The 20,034-nt window shown below is 34.6% G+C and overlaps 1 protein-coding gene across 8 annotated transcripts in view; it reads left to right on the top strand.

The window, feature by feature from the left end:
• Positions 1-20,034, top strand: part of CADPS2 (calcium dependent secretion activator 2) — a 284,524-nt gene that overhangs the window by 212,581 nt on the left and 51,909 nt on the right. For 4 of the 8 annotated variants that reach the window (XM_063155365.1, XM_063155364.1, XM_063155360.1 and 1 more), the window contains exons 17-19: positions 1,311-1,331; positions 12,145-12,248; positions 15,845-16,001. In XM_063155365.1, the coding sequence (XP_063011435.1) occupies positions 1,311-1,331; positions 12,145-12,248; positions 15,845-16,001 (282 nt within the window). The remainder of the gene's footprint in view (positions 1-1,310; positions 1,332-12,144; positions 12,249-15,844; positions 16,002-20,034) is intronic. The other 4 variants (XM_063155367.1, XM_063155366.1, XM_063155362.1 and 1 more) reach the window with 1 other exon arrangement.

Below are 20,034 nucleotides of genomic sequence, written 5' to 3'. Positions count from 1 at the left end.
CATGTTGTGTTAAAGAGAAAAGGGATGAATATTAAACCTGTTCTGGAAAATGAAAGGGAAAAAAAGAATGTTTTCCTTAGTTTTTTTATATTTCTGTATTCATAAAGGGAAATGTTAATGTTCAGTATTTAAGTCATGTATCAAACCTGTTGAAACAATGAGAATAAAAATAGAAACATTTTTTATAATTTGAAAAAAAGCTTGTAAAAGATACCTGACAATAAAATGGATTGGAAAGGTTTTTGTCATGATGTAAATAAATCTTTTCCCAAGATTTTTTACTGTATCGTAGACAATTGTGGGACCTCCCCTGAAGTAGCAAAGTTTGCACTTTAAGATATTCACACTGGTAACACCGAGTAAGCCGGAACAGAACATGAAACTGACTCCCATATTTCGACTTGCAATTTTCTTTTTTGGATTTATTGCCTTTTGGTTGGAACCCAACTAGATTTATTTAAGTAGTTTTACACTCATATAGATATAAACCCAAAGCACAGCACATCATTGCATATATAAAGAGAAATAGGTGAAGTACTTTTGTGAGAATAAAGTACTGTTGAAAGTGAAGGACTCCAGCATCGTAACATCAGAAAATTCAATGCACTGGATTTCAATGGCAATGAGATCTGTATTGATGTCTTTTCATACTCTGGTCATTACAAACATCCTACTTTTGTACCAATATAAATGTAATATTCTTCAGCAATGGGCTTCATTCTGCTTCTTTAGGTTTATAGGAGCATTGTTGTATCTGTGCACTGAAGTTTCATTCTTCTCTTGAAAGTAATTTATGCTAGTGTTTGCATTAAATGCTTACTCCTCAAACTGCATACAGGAAGCATTATCTTTATAATATTACTGATGTCCTCAAATGTGGCTGGCACATCTTTTGGAGAATTTTGTCCTTTGACTATTTATTTACGGAACAACATCATATTAGTTGGTCAAAAGGTAAATATTACGAGATAATATCAGCTATAGACCAATAGCAAATACCTAAAACGTAGCGATAAAAAGAAGGTCCTAATACAAATAATATTCTCATATATGTTTCTGAATTCCCATGCACAGTATGGATGCAAGCTCATTGCCTGAGCTTGAAATAAAGACTATATAGGGCTAGTAAATGCAAATATATTACTCAGAAATATGCACCATTTCTCCCTCACATGAAAAATCCCATCACTTGTGTGATGTACTCAAGATGTTAAGAAGCTATTAACTCCTTATGTGGTATTTATTCTTCTCTAATTATATGAGTTTTATTTCTGTAATGATGTTTTTCTTTCCCTATTTTTTTTATTCAGCAACAACGGAAAAGGACCCAGGTGATTACTATTTGTGTGCATGTCTGCATGTATTACAGATGTAGTGTGTTGTGTCTGTTGTTAATATTTTTCTTGATTTGAACAACACCTATGTACCAGAACATTTTTAAATATTAAAATTAATTTTGGTGTAGTTTAGTCCATGTATTTACACTGATACTTAATTATGATGTACCTATTTATTAGCAGTTTAGCTTTCTGTTTTGGAATATGATGAAGTTGTATTTTCTGTGAAAGGGGTATAACTAAATGATGCAGAAAAGTTTAATTTTGTTAAATTCAAAAACAGTTTGTGTATTTAGAGAAATGTAATTTCACAGTCCTCTGCAAAAACTGTGTGTTTCAAAACAGAATTGTTCAATTTATTAATGAAGATATTGCTATGAAAACTAATTTTGTAAAACTGGTTTTACATCTCTCTCATATGGCTTTGTTTAGTGATACATTTCTTTTTCTAGGTATAGCTGAGGGTTACATGGAAGGTCGTTCTTTTTTTTCCTAATTTCATGATGATATAGTGTATCTTCTCCAGTCATACAGGGAGGGGATTTTGAGTTCTTATATCCCAATATTTAAAAGTCATCATACAAAGAGCACAGCTGAAGTAGTATTTGCAGCTGAGTAAAACTGGCTGCATAGAAATATGAGGGATTGTGCATATCTAGACTGTGAAATAGAGCTGTGCACTGCTTTGTCTTACCTGACATACATACCCAAAGATTGATTGTGGTGCATTTTGGGGTTTCGCCAACAATATCAAACACAGTTATGGGAAGAGGAATTGAGCTGGTAGTACTCTCATGATGAACCTAATTTTCCGTCTGGAAAGACAGACTGGTGTGGTGATAACAAAGTTGCATGAAGGTAGTTCAAAGAGAAGCTCCTTGCCGATGAGGGGCTTTAAAATTACTAGGAAATTATTAAGACTGCTTTTTTTAACAACTGTGTCCATAACTGAAGTAAAAAAAATTCCTCTGATTTCCAAGACTTCCAAGTGGTTTTTTTTTAAAGCTTTAAATAAATAGAAGGTAAATAGAAGGTCTTTTGGAATTTTTAAAGAAGAGATCGGGCAATGCACTGGTGGAATGGATATTCGTGCCACAGTCAGTCAGGGTGGGCTGGGGGGAGCCCACAATGCTCAGATCATCTGCTGACCCCTCCCATCAACAGGAGAGGTTCCTTAGGCTGGGGACTCCGAGTGCTCTGGAGGTCCTTGAGCAGCTTCTCTGTGCAAGGGCAATCTCACAGCATCAAATGCAAAACACCCTAAAAAAAACCTTCCCTTCTGCATTAAATACCCAAAGCTAGATAGCACAAATATTCTGTTTAATGCTTTTACACCTCTAGGTATTAAAGAAAATAGCTCTTGAAATTAGAAATTCAGAAACAATTAATTGAAGTTAGTTGAAAATTATTTGGCAAATTGTAGAGATTTTTTCCTTTCACCTTGGCGCTCCAACACCTCGCCTGTGCAGTTTTATAGTATATATACACCTTTATGCAATGCACTGACTTTTATACAATATGTATCACCTGAAGTACCAATCTTCTTGTGCCACACTCTTGCCAATTTTTGTTTTTCTCAGGCTCTTTATGAGAGAAGCCCAAAACCATTAAGCATCAATGGCATAGTTACAGACACATACATACATAAATAAATAAATAAATATAAATAAATAAATAAATAGCTGTACCTGTTTTTAAATATTTTACATTAGGTTTCACCACGCTTTGAAAGAAACCATAGCCTTTCTCAACAAAGGATAGCAAAGTTGTCCCTTAAGTGACCTGGCAAATAACTAGATTAGAGAATGGATGAGAGGAAAGCCTATCACATATAGTGAGTAAGTTCACTGCCTGAGTTAGCTGAAGCTAGAGGTTTATAGGCTGCATTTATAATTTAGTTGCTTAATTAAATACCAGTTCTGACTAAAAATGCAAATGAAAATTAATCAAAAACTCAAAAAAAAAATTGTTGTTTTGAAAGGAGTAAATAGACTGTATCCACTGGAGTTTTGTGAAGCACTGGACATATTTCTCTGATGCAAAAGAAAAAGCCACTGAGATGAATCCCAGTACATTTTAGGGCCAAATCCTCTCTAGCTGGACTCCTACAGATTTCATAATGAACTTGATGTACAATATGCTTAGCCCTAATACCATATATTGTACTTTTGTGGAAAATGAGAAAAACTATGTTTAGATAACTGTTATTTACCCTTTAACTTGTGCACTATATACTGATAATGAAGCTTGAATTTCAGGAGTGTCCTTGTTAGGTAATACAGAGGTGAATATGCAAATTCTTCTTGTTGTGAGAGCCTTTTCTTGGCAGCGTGGTTGCCAGGTTCCCAGGTCTATTCCCCAAGTGCTCTCATTTTCACAGTCTCAGCTGAGCAAGTCTCTGAATGTTTTCCCAAAGACAGTGGTTACTTTCTTAAAGGCAAACATGGTGGCATAAGCTGCACTTCCATCAAAAATATTTGTTTACTGTCAGGATGACATTTTATTGAGCATCCTTCCTCATTGTACTGTAATGAATATAGAATAGATTTTTTTAACAAAAATTACATTTGCCATGAAAATTATATAGGGTTCAGCATGTCATTCTTTATTACATGAACAGCTGAATTTCTCATGGAGTAGCTAATCTGCTCAGTCAGTGTAATTACCATTATGAAGAGAATAGCAGGAAACCTACTATTATAATTTTGAACTATATCTAAGAACTCTTAAATAATGTCCTGGTAGTTTGCAGCAGGGGTTTATAATTTGTCAAGGATATGAATCACAGCATCAATACATGAAAATCTCTGAAGTATGACCCATTTTCATTTCAGCATATGCTGCCTTTGAGATTTCACTACCTGAGAATACTTTTTCAATCATTTTGTGTATGGCATGTATTCCTGTCCTATTCAGTATTTAACTTATATTAATTCTTCCTATAGATAATGTTGAACATAAATGGACCTGCCAGATTCTGAAGCCAGAGACAAACAGTATTATTCATATGCATTTTGCACACTTCGTATGAAGAGCCTATAGAGATTTGCATGGTCCCATCAGCTGTTTTCTCTCCCTCAAAAAAGATAGCCTTCCTTACACAGACTTCTTATTTTTTACTTATATTTAATAGACATCCATACACACAAAGTAATAAAATCCATCATTTGTTCTTTCTCATAAATTAATGGTTTTGCCTCTTAAATTTATTAGAAATCTGAATGGCTGAGGACTAATTAATTCTGCTATTGCTGCTGTTATTGCCTGAGAAAAGACAGAAAGTTACACATAAATGCATTTTTCAGCACAGGGGCATTCCTTTGCTGTGCAGATAGAAAAGGGATTGAAGTGGTAAATGTCTGTAAAGCAAACAGGGCAGTATTTATCATTGTCCATGGATATTAATTTCTGAAGCAATAGACAGATTGTAAACATTTGGATTATAAGTTCAGTTGTCTTTTAACTCAATTTTTTAAATTCTGTAATAACTCAGTATACTGGGTTCTTTCTGCCAAACAGTTTGAATAAAAGGAATAAGAATAAATTTCATTAAAATTGGAGCAAATAGTTACTCTGAAGTGTAAAATTGTTCAAAGACAAATCAGTTGTGATGCCAAAAATTGTTTCTATCAGAAAGACCGCCAAAGGCTGAATAAATGTTAACTCCATACAAGAGAAGGTCAGGAGAAACTCAGAAGTTTGCTGGGGTTTAAGACATCAATCATTAACATACTCATTACATTCAAGTTTCTAAAGGAAGGGTAGTATGTAAATGCCCTCAAGGCTCAGAAGGATCTGTCTGGCTTAAAAAAGAAGAACACTACAAACATTATTGAAGCTGAGAAGGCAAGTGGAGAGAGTCATTGTACGTGGAGAGGACTTGATTTAAGCTCTCCATGCATGTTCATTTCACTGAACAAACAGAAGTGGGTTGCACAGCAGCATAGCACCTTCTTGGTCTCTGTTGTGCAGCTAAATGGAAATGAGGATATGGGCAAACATCCCTGATTTCAGTTTTGGACCTGTAAAATAATGCCCAGACTGGATCCTGATACTCCTTTGTAAACATACCCACATCCTCCTTTAACAGTAGGGCTGAGTCCGCCTTTGTCACTGTGCTTCCCCTTTTCAGTCCCCTGCTTCACCCACAGGAAGGTCATTTCAAGTCCTGTGTGCTGTACAGATGTATCATCACCTGTACAGTTAAGTTAATTCCCAAAATTAAGCATGCCAACCTTATCCTGTCTCCCAAATGAGGGAGGGGTAGTTCCATCCTTCATTAGCATTTCGTCATCTCCAGTTCCTCCATGCCCTATGATGCATTTTTAGACAAGAGTTTAATACTCGTGCAGCCCAGGCTTTAATCACCTTGTCTCAGAGTAGCTGCCTGTTCTTCATTTCTATCATTTCAGGAGTCTTTTTCTATTAAAGTTTGAATTCCATCTTGTTGAGCATTGGTGACAAGAACTGTGCAAAGTCATCCCCATTAGATGCCTTGCACAGTATGAGCAGCGCTGTTATAGCAGAAACATTTTATCTGATATAGGAAGGGTCTGATGTCTGTATCATGCATGTGTCACACAACCCTTCTGTGAAAAGCTAATTCAACCCAGTCTGAGAGTTTTGATCATTTTGAGCTGACATGTTCCCAGTTTATAGGAAATTTTTATTGCTGTTCATGTGTCAAAATATATTGTCCCTTCTTTAACTCTTGAAGGTATTTTCAAATGTTTCTTTCTCCCATTCTTTGGAATTATCAAATTCTTGTTACTGCATCTTTCTATCTCCCATGTTTTACATACTGTCATTGTGCTTCTGATATTTATTCTAAAGTCCCTGGTGAAAATATTAAGTAAGCTAAGATGAATCTTCAAGAAATCTCTCAAGAATCCTTTTCTTGCACTTTCTCAGCACTGCTTATTCCCTTTCACTTGAGGCATCTTCTTTGTACCCCACACAGTTTCTTTTTTTAATCCTCACTTTCTTCAGCTTAACTGGTAGTTTTCCCATGAGGCACAGTATCAAATGCTTCATTAAAGTCAGAATAAATAAGATCTACTGAATTTCTTTTATACAAAAATATCCTATCTAAAAATGCACAAGTCTAGTTCAATTTATCTTTACAAATCTGTGTTATATTTTATTTTCTGTTCATTTTGTGTCCTCAATTAGTATTTTCTTCAAATTTTGTTTCAGTTAATAATTTTAAACATCTCTTTTCCCTTCCCCTTGCCTGCCAGCATTAGATTTTTTGTTTTCATTTTTCAGTAAGGCTCCAAAATTTAGAATCTTAAAATATTCTGTTTTTTTTTAAATACCAGAATATTTTTTCTAAGTCTGCATTTTCAAGCGCCAGTTTTCTCTCCATCTGATAGATGAGTTATTAATCTATCCACTTCTCTTTATTCATGGAGCCTTGCAGTTTAGCATGTTTGTTATCTCTGAGTTTTATTCTACAGTATCAGGAAGTGCTGAGAATATTAGTTCTTTCCCCCTTTGAAGTGAAATTAGAAGTGAGAAAAAGAAAGAAAATACCAACTGCTTATATCTGTGTTGCCAAAATCAGAATACAAAAAAAATCTTATATTAAATGCTTTGATGATCAGCTGGCAAAGAATGAGATTTTTCTTCCACTTTTGCCTTTTTGATTTTGTTATTTTTATGCTTTTCAATGAGCCAAGATTCCCTTTAGAAAACAAAACAAAACAAAACAAAAACATGTGATTGCCTCATGAAGGTAATAGCATTCAATACTATGATAAATTTTAAAAACCAGAAAATATTGGAACATGACACACTTAATAAAATGGTAGGTCATGGAGTAGGAGATGTGTACTTTAACTTTTTACCAATATCACAATCTTTCTGTATTTAGTTAATAATGGTAATTAATTCTAATTTTTTCCCCCTAGGATTTAAAATGCTGTTGAAGTCATAGAAAGCAATCATGGAATGACTGGTTTCAGCTTCATAATTAAAGCTAAATTCCACTATTTGTATAAGGCTGGATTTTGTTTCTAATGTGAAAAATATAGAATGTCCTTCCAGATCTACCTCCTTACTTTTTCATGCAGAATTAATTCTGTGAGAAATTGCACAAAAATTTAGCACAGTGGAAATCTAAATTATCTGTGGGGTCAATTATACCAGTTTTGGGTTAACTCTTCAGAGTCCATTCAGGTTTAGTAGCAAACTAGCTTCAAACAAAATTGCAGGTTTCACATGTTAAAAAGACCAAATGAATGGGCCCTGCTGGAGCAGAGTTGTCTCCATAAAGCTCAAATTATGCTGTGTCTGTATTGTCAATTATATTGTGTCCTGCTTTACTGTAGGCCCACTGAGGCTGTGAATTTGGGAGCTTCTCAGCATATTTGCCCTTTTTCCAATGCCTCTGGCTGGAGATGGGCTGGCTTTCCTGAGCCACTGGTTCTGGACATGCTTGTTGGAAGAGAAGGGGAAGGATGAAATACGAGGCAGGGAAAACCAGCAAGGGATGTGTGCTGTGTCACTGAGGGTGAGACTGGCAGGCCAGAGTCAGGAGTCCCCTTGTTGCATTTTATTCATAACCAAGAAAAAAAAATGCCTCTCTAATGAGCAGATTCCTGTGTGCAGCAAATGGCAATGAGAAATTAATCACACATGTTTAACAGCTTACATGCTGGGGAGAAAATGAGAGAGGCGAATTGTGCATTTGTCTTCAAGGATGTCTTCAACTCTCGTGTGGGAAGAAAGCTGGAGGTGGGTTTTAGACACACTGATGTTAGGTTTTAGATTGTCTCAGCAAGGAGGGCTGGGGAGAAGTTCCCTGACCTGTGAGATGCAGGAGGTGAGGCTGGATGATCTGACAGTCCCCTGTGGCCCGAGGCTCCGCTGGTTCATGAAGCAGTCACTTTTTCATTTCAGCAGTGCTTCTCTCAGTTAACTTAGCTCATTTAACAATATTGCTGGGTACCTGTGTGACTCACTGGTAATGCATACTTGAGAAAGCATCCATTATTTGCAAAGCCTCGTTTGCTTTTTCATTTTGGCAGGATGTGAAGCTGGAAACAGATGATTGATGGCTTTTTCTGTTTATTTTCTAAAAGATGTCAAGCAGCATATTTACTGACTTGACTCCTGCTGCAACTTGTTAGTTTGAACAGTGTAAACACATCTTAACAACCTTTAGTAATTGTGGGAAGAAAGACATCATGAATATAATGAAAACTGACAGCACTGATTTCCATTCCTGTAATTCCTTTACGCTTACAAAGACAAGCACAGTATTTGGCTTAGGTGTTTTGGAGGGTCTAAAACTTCCAAATAAGAATTTATTGCTACTCATATTTCATATACACTACTTGCTTGGCTAAAAAAAAATTCTTTCTTTATTTCTCAAATTACTTCATAGCCCCTTATGTATATACACATGTAACTGGTGGATATCCATAAGATATATTCCCTAGAATTTGAAAGGTGTTTAGTTACAGAGAAAAATGGCTAGGTGGTGTGGTAACTTACATATGGAGAAGGAGGCTTTACATGAAGCTTAAGTGAAATATAGGGAAGTCTATATCGTGCAAAAGAAATAGCATGTACTGATTTATTCTGTGAATAAGTAAACAAAAAAAATTGAGATTTGTCCAAGAATACAGACTGATACAGATACAGTCCAAGGATACAGACTGAGTACAATTCTCTGCCACCTTTTCTTAAGAACAGATCTTCTAAGAAAATATTTATTTTTAAATTATTGTGAAAAAGCTAGAAATATTAAGGGTAATTTGCATATATTTGGCTAGTAATAAATAGTTTCAGTGTAAACTAGTAAATAGTATGCTGAGTTTAATGGAAACATGGAACTGGAATTGATTCAGTCTAGTATAGCCCACACTTTAAGTCATTCCTGCCATTAAATATCAATTGGAAACCTGCCATACTCAACTCAAAGGTGTATTTACAGTTTTCATACTCTTTTTCCTCCTAAACATGCTAATCCTATTGAAAAATAACTGTTCCTGAGCATCAGTCCCACAATGACTGAAAACTTTAAAATGTCTAGTTTAAATCATTTGTCATGACTTCTATTCTTCTGCCAGCATCATCCCTGACCAAAGGTAGGTCCTGTCCTTCCCTAGTGTTTCCACTTCGGGAACACTGAATTCCTTCATTGCCTGGAATGTGTGAACATTTCTGATCCTCACTTCCATCCTTCATTTTATTAGGTTTATGATGCCTTTCAGACAAACACCAAAAAAAAAAAAAACAAAAAAAAAAAAAAAACAAACAAACAAAAAAACAAAAAAAAAAAAAAAAAACAAAAAAAAAACTGATCAAAATCCATCACTTCAGCACAGATGACCAGAACTGTATTTCCTTAATGCCTTGTTCAATGTAATTGGTACTTGCCCGAGACCATATTTCTCTTCACTGTGATCTTATCACAGTGGTGGAGCGAGATAATCTCACAGTTAGGTGGTAAATCTCTTTTTCTCCTGCTCTCCCTAGTGATAATGATATCTGTTCAACAGCCATTTTTAGGCCATCTTGAGCTAATTGCAGGTGTGGAATAAGTGAATTTATTCCAGAGCAAAAATGCAACATGAGATTCAACATAATTATTAGAATTACTTTCTTAATAATGTAGAGGAGCCCTTATAGGATAGAAATTCTGAATATTTTACAGCTTATTTAGTTTCATTAGCAGGATATGCAATTATGCATGCAATTATTTTGTTTACTTGGTAAGTGGTGAGGTAATGAAGATCAGGCTGAGTTTGCAATAAAATGAGTTGTTTATGCTGAAATGAGATGTTCCAGTCATGCTCTCTATTAATATCACTGGTTTATTCCTAAGACTCATCAACATCAGTGACGCTGCTAGTGATGTATGTTATCTGTATGAATTGTACTTGCTATGTGTTCAGGGAGGGGAGGACACTGACCGCTAGGAGAAAGAGCAATTTCAGTCCAGGATAAGTGTAGAAACCACTGGTTTAGTCTGAATCCATTAGTAATCTTTATAACATAAAACCTGAATAATAGGCACTTGGCTGATCCTTGCTAATCTCTTCTGATTCAATATGTTTGTTGTTGTATTCATATAATCATTGTACAATATAAGAATTGTAAAGGCAATACAGTACAGTATTAAAAACAGTGATCTTGGCATTATGAATGTATTTTTGTGCCTTGTGTGTGCTTTGTGCTTGACCCATGTTCCTACACTAACTCTTTCTTGAGATAAATTCTGATTTTAGAAAAAAAAGTATTTCAACATATCTGGTTATGTGGTCTCTTCTAATAAGATTTGAATAAATTCTTTGTAGTTGCTTCAATAACTAGTTTTCCTGCTTGGTTTTTGCATGCAAACAATGTGGGGTATTAGTCACTTTGAAGTAGGTGTTTGCTGGAGATTCTAATCCAGTGTTTCTTCAAAATTGCATCAAAGCTCTATATTTCATTGCTGTAATATGCATTAATGTGTGAGTGCTGGAGAACTGGACAAGGTCACCTGCCTTTAAAATGTCGGCAATGTTGCTTTGACTTGCTATAAATGTCAAGTGCTAAAAATATTTATTGCATGCAGATTGATATTCTTACTAAAACCAAGGAGATTATGTGAATTGTTTCATTAATCTGCTAATGAAATGTGTAATGATGAATGCAAAGTGGGAAGGAAATGTCACAGAATTTTCTGCATATGAAGATGTGTATTCACATGATTTGCTATCCATAAACTTGCACAAAAACAACTTTACCTTGTTATCAGCTTTATGAGTTCTCTGCAAACGTGGTGAATGTGACCATACATTTATGCTTAGCAACAAGAACATTTTTAAGCAAACAAGCTCTAATAGCTAATGCTGAAGTTATCCCTACCAATGCATATTATGTAGTCAGACAAGTTACTTTTACTGACTAAAATGTTTGTAAAAAATTCTGTTGGACTCTTCCCTTATCTCCTGTGATTCTTCCTGAAATATAGTGCTATGATTTTTTTAATTGCAAGCTAATTTTTGTTTAATTTCCCTGTAAGTATTTTAGTTACATTTGGTTTACCTTTGTTGTTTCCTTTCTTTTTGAAGTCTTCTGGGTAGAATAAGTGAGCCTCATGTAATTTGTAACTTTTGCATTTTTACTTCTTCTAGGTGGAATTTTTAGTAGACTTGTGTTAATTCTGTTAGAAGATCCTTATTTCATAATGCTATTTTTCATGGTATGGTATTAAAAAGAATTCAGATTCGCCTTTACTGATGAACAGCAGGTAGAAAATTAGTTATTTGAATAAGTAGTTACTAGAAATTAGTTGTATGAATTACTTTGGCTTGCATTTTCTTATTTTTAAATATAACTAAAATGGAATGTCTTCTTTTGATTAAACATTTGGAATTTTTGACTGCTGCAAAAGGTATGAATTTTGCTGATGACAGTAATGAGTCAACTGGTGAGAAGACGTACTGATAATAACAGAAAAGGTCTCCACTATCTGCTGTCTTTGTATCTATGGCCTTGAAGAGAAAAAGAACTTCCTTACTGCAAAAGTTGAGCATCTAATACACTGATGCACCTGTTATTTCTCACATCTTAAATCAGATAATGTTTACAGTGACCACTGATGCTCTTGTGAATTATTTTCTCTTTTTAGTAAGCTGGACATTCAGCTCTGTTTATGTGTATTAAATCATTATCCTTAACACTTGAAATTTCTTTTACTTTAGAAATTTGCCAGTTTGAGCATTCCCATTAGTTTCTGACATAATTTTCTCTTACTGTAAATAATATTTGTAACTAAAACAATTTCGGTTTACATTTTATATTCATATAGAGACTATGAATCAAGCAACACCTGCAAGAAAACTGGAAGAGGTTCTCCACCTTGCAGAGCTCTGTATCGAAGTATTGCAGCAAAATGAAGAGCATCATTCAGAGGTGAGGCTGTAATTGCATTTGCTGCAGAGAATGGTTTGCTCCTGCATTTTTGCTCCTCTGATGCGAAGCAAGTCTGTCAAGAAACATTTTAGTTTTCCTTTCTGACATATGTTTAAGGCAGTTCACATTTACAGAGGAATAAGAGACTTGAAGCTTATGTAAAGTGAAGTGAAATAAAACCCTACTTCAATTCACTTGAATGAACTGTAGGTTTAGAAGTGAAAATTAAAGAGCATAAAAAAGAGAAAGCATCTTTGTGCTGGAGGTGCTGAAATGGTATGGAAAACATTCATAGCCTTACACAGTTTTTCCTTCCAACTTTTCACCTGATGTTCAAAATAGAAAGAAATATAACTGAATGCTAGTTTTCATCATGCTGTATAGATCTAATTATGTATAAGAAAATAATGATTGGTATAATAATCTCATTTCCATTGCTCTTCTGTTGATTGGAAAAGTATGCTCTTAAACTTTTGCTTTTAAAAATGACGTTGTAAGGTAGAAGAAATGAAATAAAACAATTTTATGTTTCTTACTTTCACATCTTTTCTTCGTGATACAGAAACCACAACAGCTAGAATTCTAGCACCTCTTATGTCAAGGAATTACAAAACCTAACTTGCCCGGAAACACTGGTATATATTATTGAAATTTAATTAATAAATACAGTTTTCTAAGGTTGAGGAAATTGTTTTTAAAATGTTCTCAAAAAACTCAATAAATATTTTTTTTTAAATATGCAAATGGATAAACATTATCTAGTATGTATAGTTATAAAATATGATCATTCAAAACATCTGGTTTTATATCACACTATGGAATCTGGTTTTTAGCTTACATCTGTCATGTGTGAACTTGTTATAGATGTTTTATCATATACTGAAGAAACAGCTGTTTTGATGATTTGAAATTAATTCCCTGGAGGTCCTGTTCTACACTACTGTTGCCACTGTGTTACAGTGTAATGATTACTTAATAAAATGTATATATTGTAGTCTTTGTCTTTTGAGGACCTGCACTACTGTAAGAAAATTGGACTTCTGTGGAAAAGAACACAGAAACAAATGCCAGATCAAATCATACATATATGATTAAGCATCTCTGTTGAAAGATTGCATTCTATACTACTTATTTGCAGTCAGAGATGTGGTGTTTTTCAGAAGGATAAATATATTGCACGTGCCTTCAGAAAAATTTATTCAGCAAAAGTTTGCAATCTAATCTAAGGTACCTTGAAAAGAAAGAAGGTAATGCTAAGGTTATTTTCCCTTTCCTTCATTCATGTAATGCATGTTCAGTTTCACTGAAATTTGTAGGGCATTCAGAATTTCAGTATTAAAGTATATCTGAGAAAAAGATTGCCAAATTATACATTCCCTACTCAAAAAAGATAATTAAGTCTGGTGACTTCACATCTTAATGTTATGCAAATATTCAGTGTTTGATGCTACAGTTAACAAAAAGGATCAGTAATCTGTAAAATAATATATCACATTTTTAACACTAGATTTCTTTTCTTTTTTTTTAATTCATAACATTTACAAATTTCGGGGATTCCCAAAGGGAAGAGAGGTATGTGATTCCTGATGAACTAAGCATTGTTTTGCATTGCTCACAGCATGGAACTGTGCATTGAACATGTAGCATAAAATGTTTTGATGATTTGTGGTGCTGCATGGCCACATTTATGTGCCTTCTAGAATCTCAGAACTCCATTCCTCCTTTAATGCAGGCAATGTTTCTGTTCTCCTAGAATGCGTGTCACCAATTGCTAATTGCTTTTAGCCTATTATTATCCATAGCAACTGTGCTGTTACATTTAGCTTTAACTTTTTTTTTTTTTCTATTCTCTCTTGCTGCCCAAGTAATGATGCATAGCTCTTGAGAGAGAGTCAGAAGAATTTCTGTCTGGGTTCAAAGTGTCATTTACAACAAGGAAGAAAATGGAGAGAAAATGTGCTCATTTTCTAGTTTTGATTTTGATTTGTTTTGAAATTTTGGCAATATTTTCTGAATAGAGTTTTGCTTGCTTAGAAGGGTCCCCTGCCAGTGCCTGTATACATATTTTATTTTCATGAAGTTAGTTTCTAGAGTAAGGAGCCTGTTCCTTTAATTAACTCCTACTTAAACAGGTTCATTAATAAGAAATTTCTTCCACTTTGATGAAACTGAGAGACTCCATTTCAAACTCTTGCCCAAGTTTTTACAGCCTCATCTCTCCTCCTCACTGTGGTGCCAGTTGTCATCCTTCAGTCCTACCACTGGGACACACAAAGTACTTTTCAGTAATAGCAGGAGATGCTCAGCATTTCTTTCAGACTTTTGCCAATTCATCATCTCTCCATTTGCCCCATGTCAGAGGGAACTATAGGTAGTCATCAGAAAGTCCATGATGCAAAACCACATTTGTAGACCACTTTACAGAAGTTGTCTTTTATTTGATGCCATTTAGACCTGACTACATAAGTCTGCACCACCCAGGGCCTGCATTTCATAAATGCAAGTGAAGATTTATCTGAATTTATTTGAAGCTGGGGAGACTCAGCTCTTGTGTAGATCAAGCTACCTATGTTCCATGCTGGCAACTCAAAAATATTCAAAATTATATATTCAAAATGAGTAGCATAAGTTTGAAAGCAATGACATCTTCCTGTGTTGCATGTGTAGGCATTTCTCACTGTGATATGTTCTTATAAACCCTGAGCAAAACACTCTCAGCAGGATTCAATGCTCATCCTGTTTCACAAACTCCTTCCACCTTCATCTTTAACTCCAGGATCAGAGAACTCCCCTGATCCAGTGCTCAGCTCCAATACTGGCATTTTAAAGCCTAGGTTTATGTGCTGGTAAAAAGGTACAATAGTTATATGTCTTTAATGAAGAACTGGATTTACTTGCTGATAATATTTTTCACAGATTTCTTCTCTTCTTTAAGGATTGCCTAAGAATATAATTTTTTGACAGAGAAAACGGTTCCATCATGTTAAGTTACTGAAAATGAGTATAGACATTAGTGAACTTCTAAAGATTTATAGCATTTGCACAAGGAAAATTGGATGTCCTCCTCAGAAGAAGCTGACCTCTTTAAGGCAAAAATAGGAAGCAAAATCACTCTCTAGCTGTTAAAAAACACCCTCAGACTTCAAGGAATAAAATTTTACTATAAAGCATCCTTTTTTATTACCAAATGAATGTAAAATGTATTCAAAAATATTTATTTTAAAAATAAATTGATCTGGTCTAGAATTTAATGAAATTAAAAGAAACATATACAGTCATTTTTTCAAGAGTAAGGCCTTCATGCTTTTCTTTGCTCTCTGAAAAAAAAAAAAGTGTTTATATTTTCTCCTTTTTTTTTGCTGTTATATTTTTATTCTGATCATATCACCTTTCCCACAATAATCTGTTTCATTTTTTCCTTTTTTTAATGCAAAGTTTCATAAAATATTTTCACATCATTCACTTGGCCCATTCTTCCTCCCCAAATGAGACAGGACATGACATGACATGACATACTCAGATGTGTTCTGCCACAGACAGAGCATATCTCTTGGCTTTGGCTCATGTTTAGTAATTTTATTTTGTCATGTTTGCAGGCATTCGCTTGGTGGCCAGAACTGTTGGCTGAGCATGCAGAGAAGTTTTTGTCTCTGTATTCTGTTGACATGGATTCAGCACTTGAGGCACAGCCACAAGACTCCTGGGACAGCTTCCCACTTTTCCAGCTGCTGAACAATGCCCTCAGAAATGACAGTAAGATCTTAATTTTTTTTTTACATACTGTTAATGTAAGATTTTTCAATGTACCCACACCTTAGAAATGTGTTTCCAAACAGGATAATGCTCAAAATAAAAGTGACAGTGCCTGTTTTTTTGATACATGCCCTGGTGTTCCATTTCCTGCAAGCTGAGCGGTTTCTCTCTATCCTTGCACCATTTCACTCCTTATTCTGGCAGTGCATTAACCACTTGGTATTCACAGATTACTCAGTTTTGAATCAATTATGTCCAAGTAGTAAAAGAGGTGTTGATAGCTTACATTTAATCTATATTGCTTAAATATTGCTATTACACTTGGTATTCACAGATTACTCATTTTTGAATCAGTTATGTACAAGTAGTAAAAGAGGTATTGATAGCTTACATTTAATCTATATTGCTTAAATAAAGTTGTAGTTTATATTTCTTTCTAAGCCTTCTAAACTTCTTTCAGGCTAGTTATGTCTATAAAGCTATAGTAGTGTCAGCATGAATGGAAAAAAATACACTCAACAAATTTTCTGTTTGGATCCATTGTTGGGCAAACTGCAATTTCAGAAACTTATTAAAATCACCATGATGGCAATTGAGGTTGCTGAAGAGGATATAGGAATTTTTCAGTCCTGCTGCAGATCTCAGAAGAGCTGGGCTCCTGAAAGGTGGATTGTGCACTACTTTAAGTGATGTCAAATCATCTAAAATCCAGATTAAAAATCTGAAGCCTGTATTAAGATGGAATATTCAGTCTATTTTCCTACCATCATACATTTTCAGTTAAGGAAGCACATTTCTAGTTGTGATGTTACCATGCACTTAAAACAATTCTTTGGTTTCTGAAAACTGTGTATATATTTTAAAGCAGTCTTACAAGAAGGATTTATGACACCAGTTTTAACTTTATTGTTGTGTCTTTTGTGTTCCTTTGAGCTTTGGTTCCAACCTGAGAGAAGTGTTAGGAACAAACAAGGGTTGTCCTCACATGCAAGAGATTGCTAATAGGCTGCTGATTTTTCTTTCCTTAAAAGATTGAATGGACAATAATGCTAAATTACTAGAATAGGCTTAAGAAAGACATTTTATGAAAACTTCCATGTTAAGGCAACTCTTACAAATGTTGTAAAACTTTAACTGAAGGACATGAAACAACTGTTGTATGAAATATCACACCTGTATGCCAATTTCAGTAATTCCCTAATGGTAATAGATATATTAAATGACAGTTTCTGGCAGGTGAAAACCATCTGGAAAATTACACACTTTTTCTTTTTCCAGAACTACTGGAAAGAAACTATGGAAATTAGTCACCTATTAATCAGTGGACATGTTAGCAAGTGGCAAGTGACCATTCTACCAAGAAGTGATTCCCTAGTGGTACATACCTCAGTGCTCATTCTTTAATTAACAGCCTTTTCACCTTTTAACTGCATTAAAAGCATTAGCAAGAGCTTCCCATGCTTATATAATAAAATTTACAGTCTTCCAAGATAAAATAAATAATTCTGACTTTACCCTAAGTGAAAATCTTTTCCTGAAAACTATCACCTTCATAAAGATATATTTAGAAAAAAAATCTAAAAAGAGAAAAACTGGAATGTGGTCTCATGAGGATAAAAAGGCTAGTGTTAATAATTAACAAGGAGAGTGAAGTGGAGTAAATTAGCCATAATAGAGCCCACAGTGACTGGCAAAGTCACCTCTCATTATCAAAAAACTCATTAGGAAATGAAGAGGTGGAAATCCCACTGGGTTATTCTCACTCTCTGGCTATATCAGAGATTACTTTTCAGACTTCTTTCAAATGAAGAACAGTTAGGTCACCATATTGCATATTAGGTTAATCTTCACTGAAATTTGGAGGACTGACACCTGCATGTTATTCTATCTTGAGAGCATTAAATGAGCTCTAAATCTTTGGTGCATGAATCAGTTTTCACATAAACCTGACATGAGAGAACTCCTAACAATAAAGAAACAATCTTACATTTTACAGCATTAAAGAAAACTTGCATGTAAAACTATTTTTACAACTACATAACTAAAGTATAATAAAAAAACTCTGAGATAATGAAAATTCATATTCAAATAATACCGAAGGTGCTATTTTAAACTGTGTAAAAACATTGTACAAGATTCAAGGCGAATACTTCAAAGTCAGCATTCAATTAACAATGAGAAAAAATGCATTTTCCAATATGGTGTATTATTTTTTTATGAAGAGAGGGGAGGATGGGGAAGTCCTGACTGAAGCTTCTCATTTCTTTCATGAGAGTCCATTTTGTGTCACCTTAAGACTCTCCATTTTTTCTGATCTTATTCCACAAGGAAGAGTACATCAGCCATTGCATTCCCATTTTGTCTAACTGAAAAACTGTAAAGAATAGAGGGAGGGAAGGAGGAGGATGATCTTCCCATCTTGTAAAATATTTCAGCTGTTCTCTTGAGAGAACAGCTCTCATGAGAACCTCTAACTTCTAACATCTAACATCTCTCTGCTAACTACAAAAAGTGAATTTAAAAATTGTATTCACTGTGGAGATGAATAATAGATTGAAGATAAATTCCTTGTGTTTTTTCAAATTGTAAATATTTGAAAAAAATATTATAGCTGCTTTTATAGTATACATTTTAATGATCTCCAGAGTTGCTATTGTCCACACACAATTATGCCTGACTCTGATAAGCTTTGCAGACTGTCCACCAATAGAGTACTCAACATCTCTCTAGAACAGCAAAATTATTTTTTCCAAAATTAGATATTCATAAAGGGAAGAAGAACATAGTTGTCCCAGGATTGTATCTTATTTTCTGTAATGACTATGTTACTTTTCTTCCACAGAGCCTATAAATTGTGTTTGAAGAGGCCTGCTTTAGAGGACAATTTACATTCTGTAGTTGTTTAATTATTCAGATTAATCTGGTTTTTAGTGCCCAAAAGACAGACCTATTAATTCCTCTTCATTTAACATGGTGTGAGAGATATTTTTAGTGGCATATGCCTAGTTGGATGAAGTGTCTATATATTTTGGTTATAGAAGTTTTCCAACTCTATATTCAGTATTCTGATCATTTTCTTACCAAGTTTTCTCTGCAAGTGTCACTTCCTGACACTTTGTCCTGTGCTATTGCTCAGCATTGTTGCATTGCTACCTTGGCATGAACCAGTCAAAACCAGGGGTGTTATAAAGGTGACTCATAATCTTCATTCTCCTTCAAGTATTACTCAGTGGAATGTCTGTGCACCTGCTCTAAAGGGCAGAGTCTGATGAAGCTGATTCAGAAAAAGCAGCATGTTGAGTGTTAGCCTTTTGAAAGCCATTGCCATAATTATGGTTATTGACCTCAAACGGGAATTCTCTGATACACTTTTTTCCACTGTTGTTGTTAGTAGCAGAGTGGCAAGCACCACCAAAGACAGAATCATCACCTTCCTGCTTTGTTACAGACTGTGTACCACTTCTGGACTAGAATTTATGTATAACATTGTGCCCTCTCTTAAACGAGAGGGTAGAGTTAGAAAACAACTTGGATTTAAGGTAATCAGAGCAAACTGTATGCCCACCCCAATACCTTAAACCTTACACTTCCCATTCATTGTAGAGGGTATCTTTTCTCACATCAGGGCTCAGTCCTATTAGGAACTGCTTTGAAATCATAAATAGATATACAGCTACCTGTCTTGGTTACTGATACTGAGAGTTAAGCTGCATTATTCCTTTACAGAATATTCAATAATCATTTTTCCTAACTGGACTTTTACATGAAGGTAAATTGTGCTATAACCTGTTTATGTCACTCTATCTTGTAAAGTTCCAATAAATTTTAACCTTGCTTTCACAAAGCAAACCTCTAAATTTCACTTTTAAAATATGTCTTATATCTAAAAATACAAGATAATTTCCATTTTAATTGGAACACTTGCAATTTTTACTGCAATTTAACTAGCTGATTAAGAAATTCTCTGTGGAGGCAGAATATAAACAGCAAATGAACAGGAATATAAACTTTCTTTTCACATGTCATTGGTTGA

The sequence above is a fragment of the Melospiza melodia genome, chromosome 4, assembly GCF_035770615.1.
Source record: "Melospiza melodia melodia isolate bMelMel2 chromosome 4, bMelMel2.pri, whole genome shotgun sequence".
Lineage (NCBI taxonomy): Eukaryota > Metazoa > Chordata > Aves > Passeriformes > Passerellidae > Melospiza > Melospiza melodia.
The sequence above is the reverse complement of the archived record's forward strand: the minus strand, read 5'-3'. Positions and strand labels throughout refer to the sequence as shown.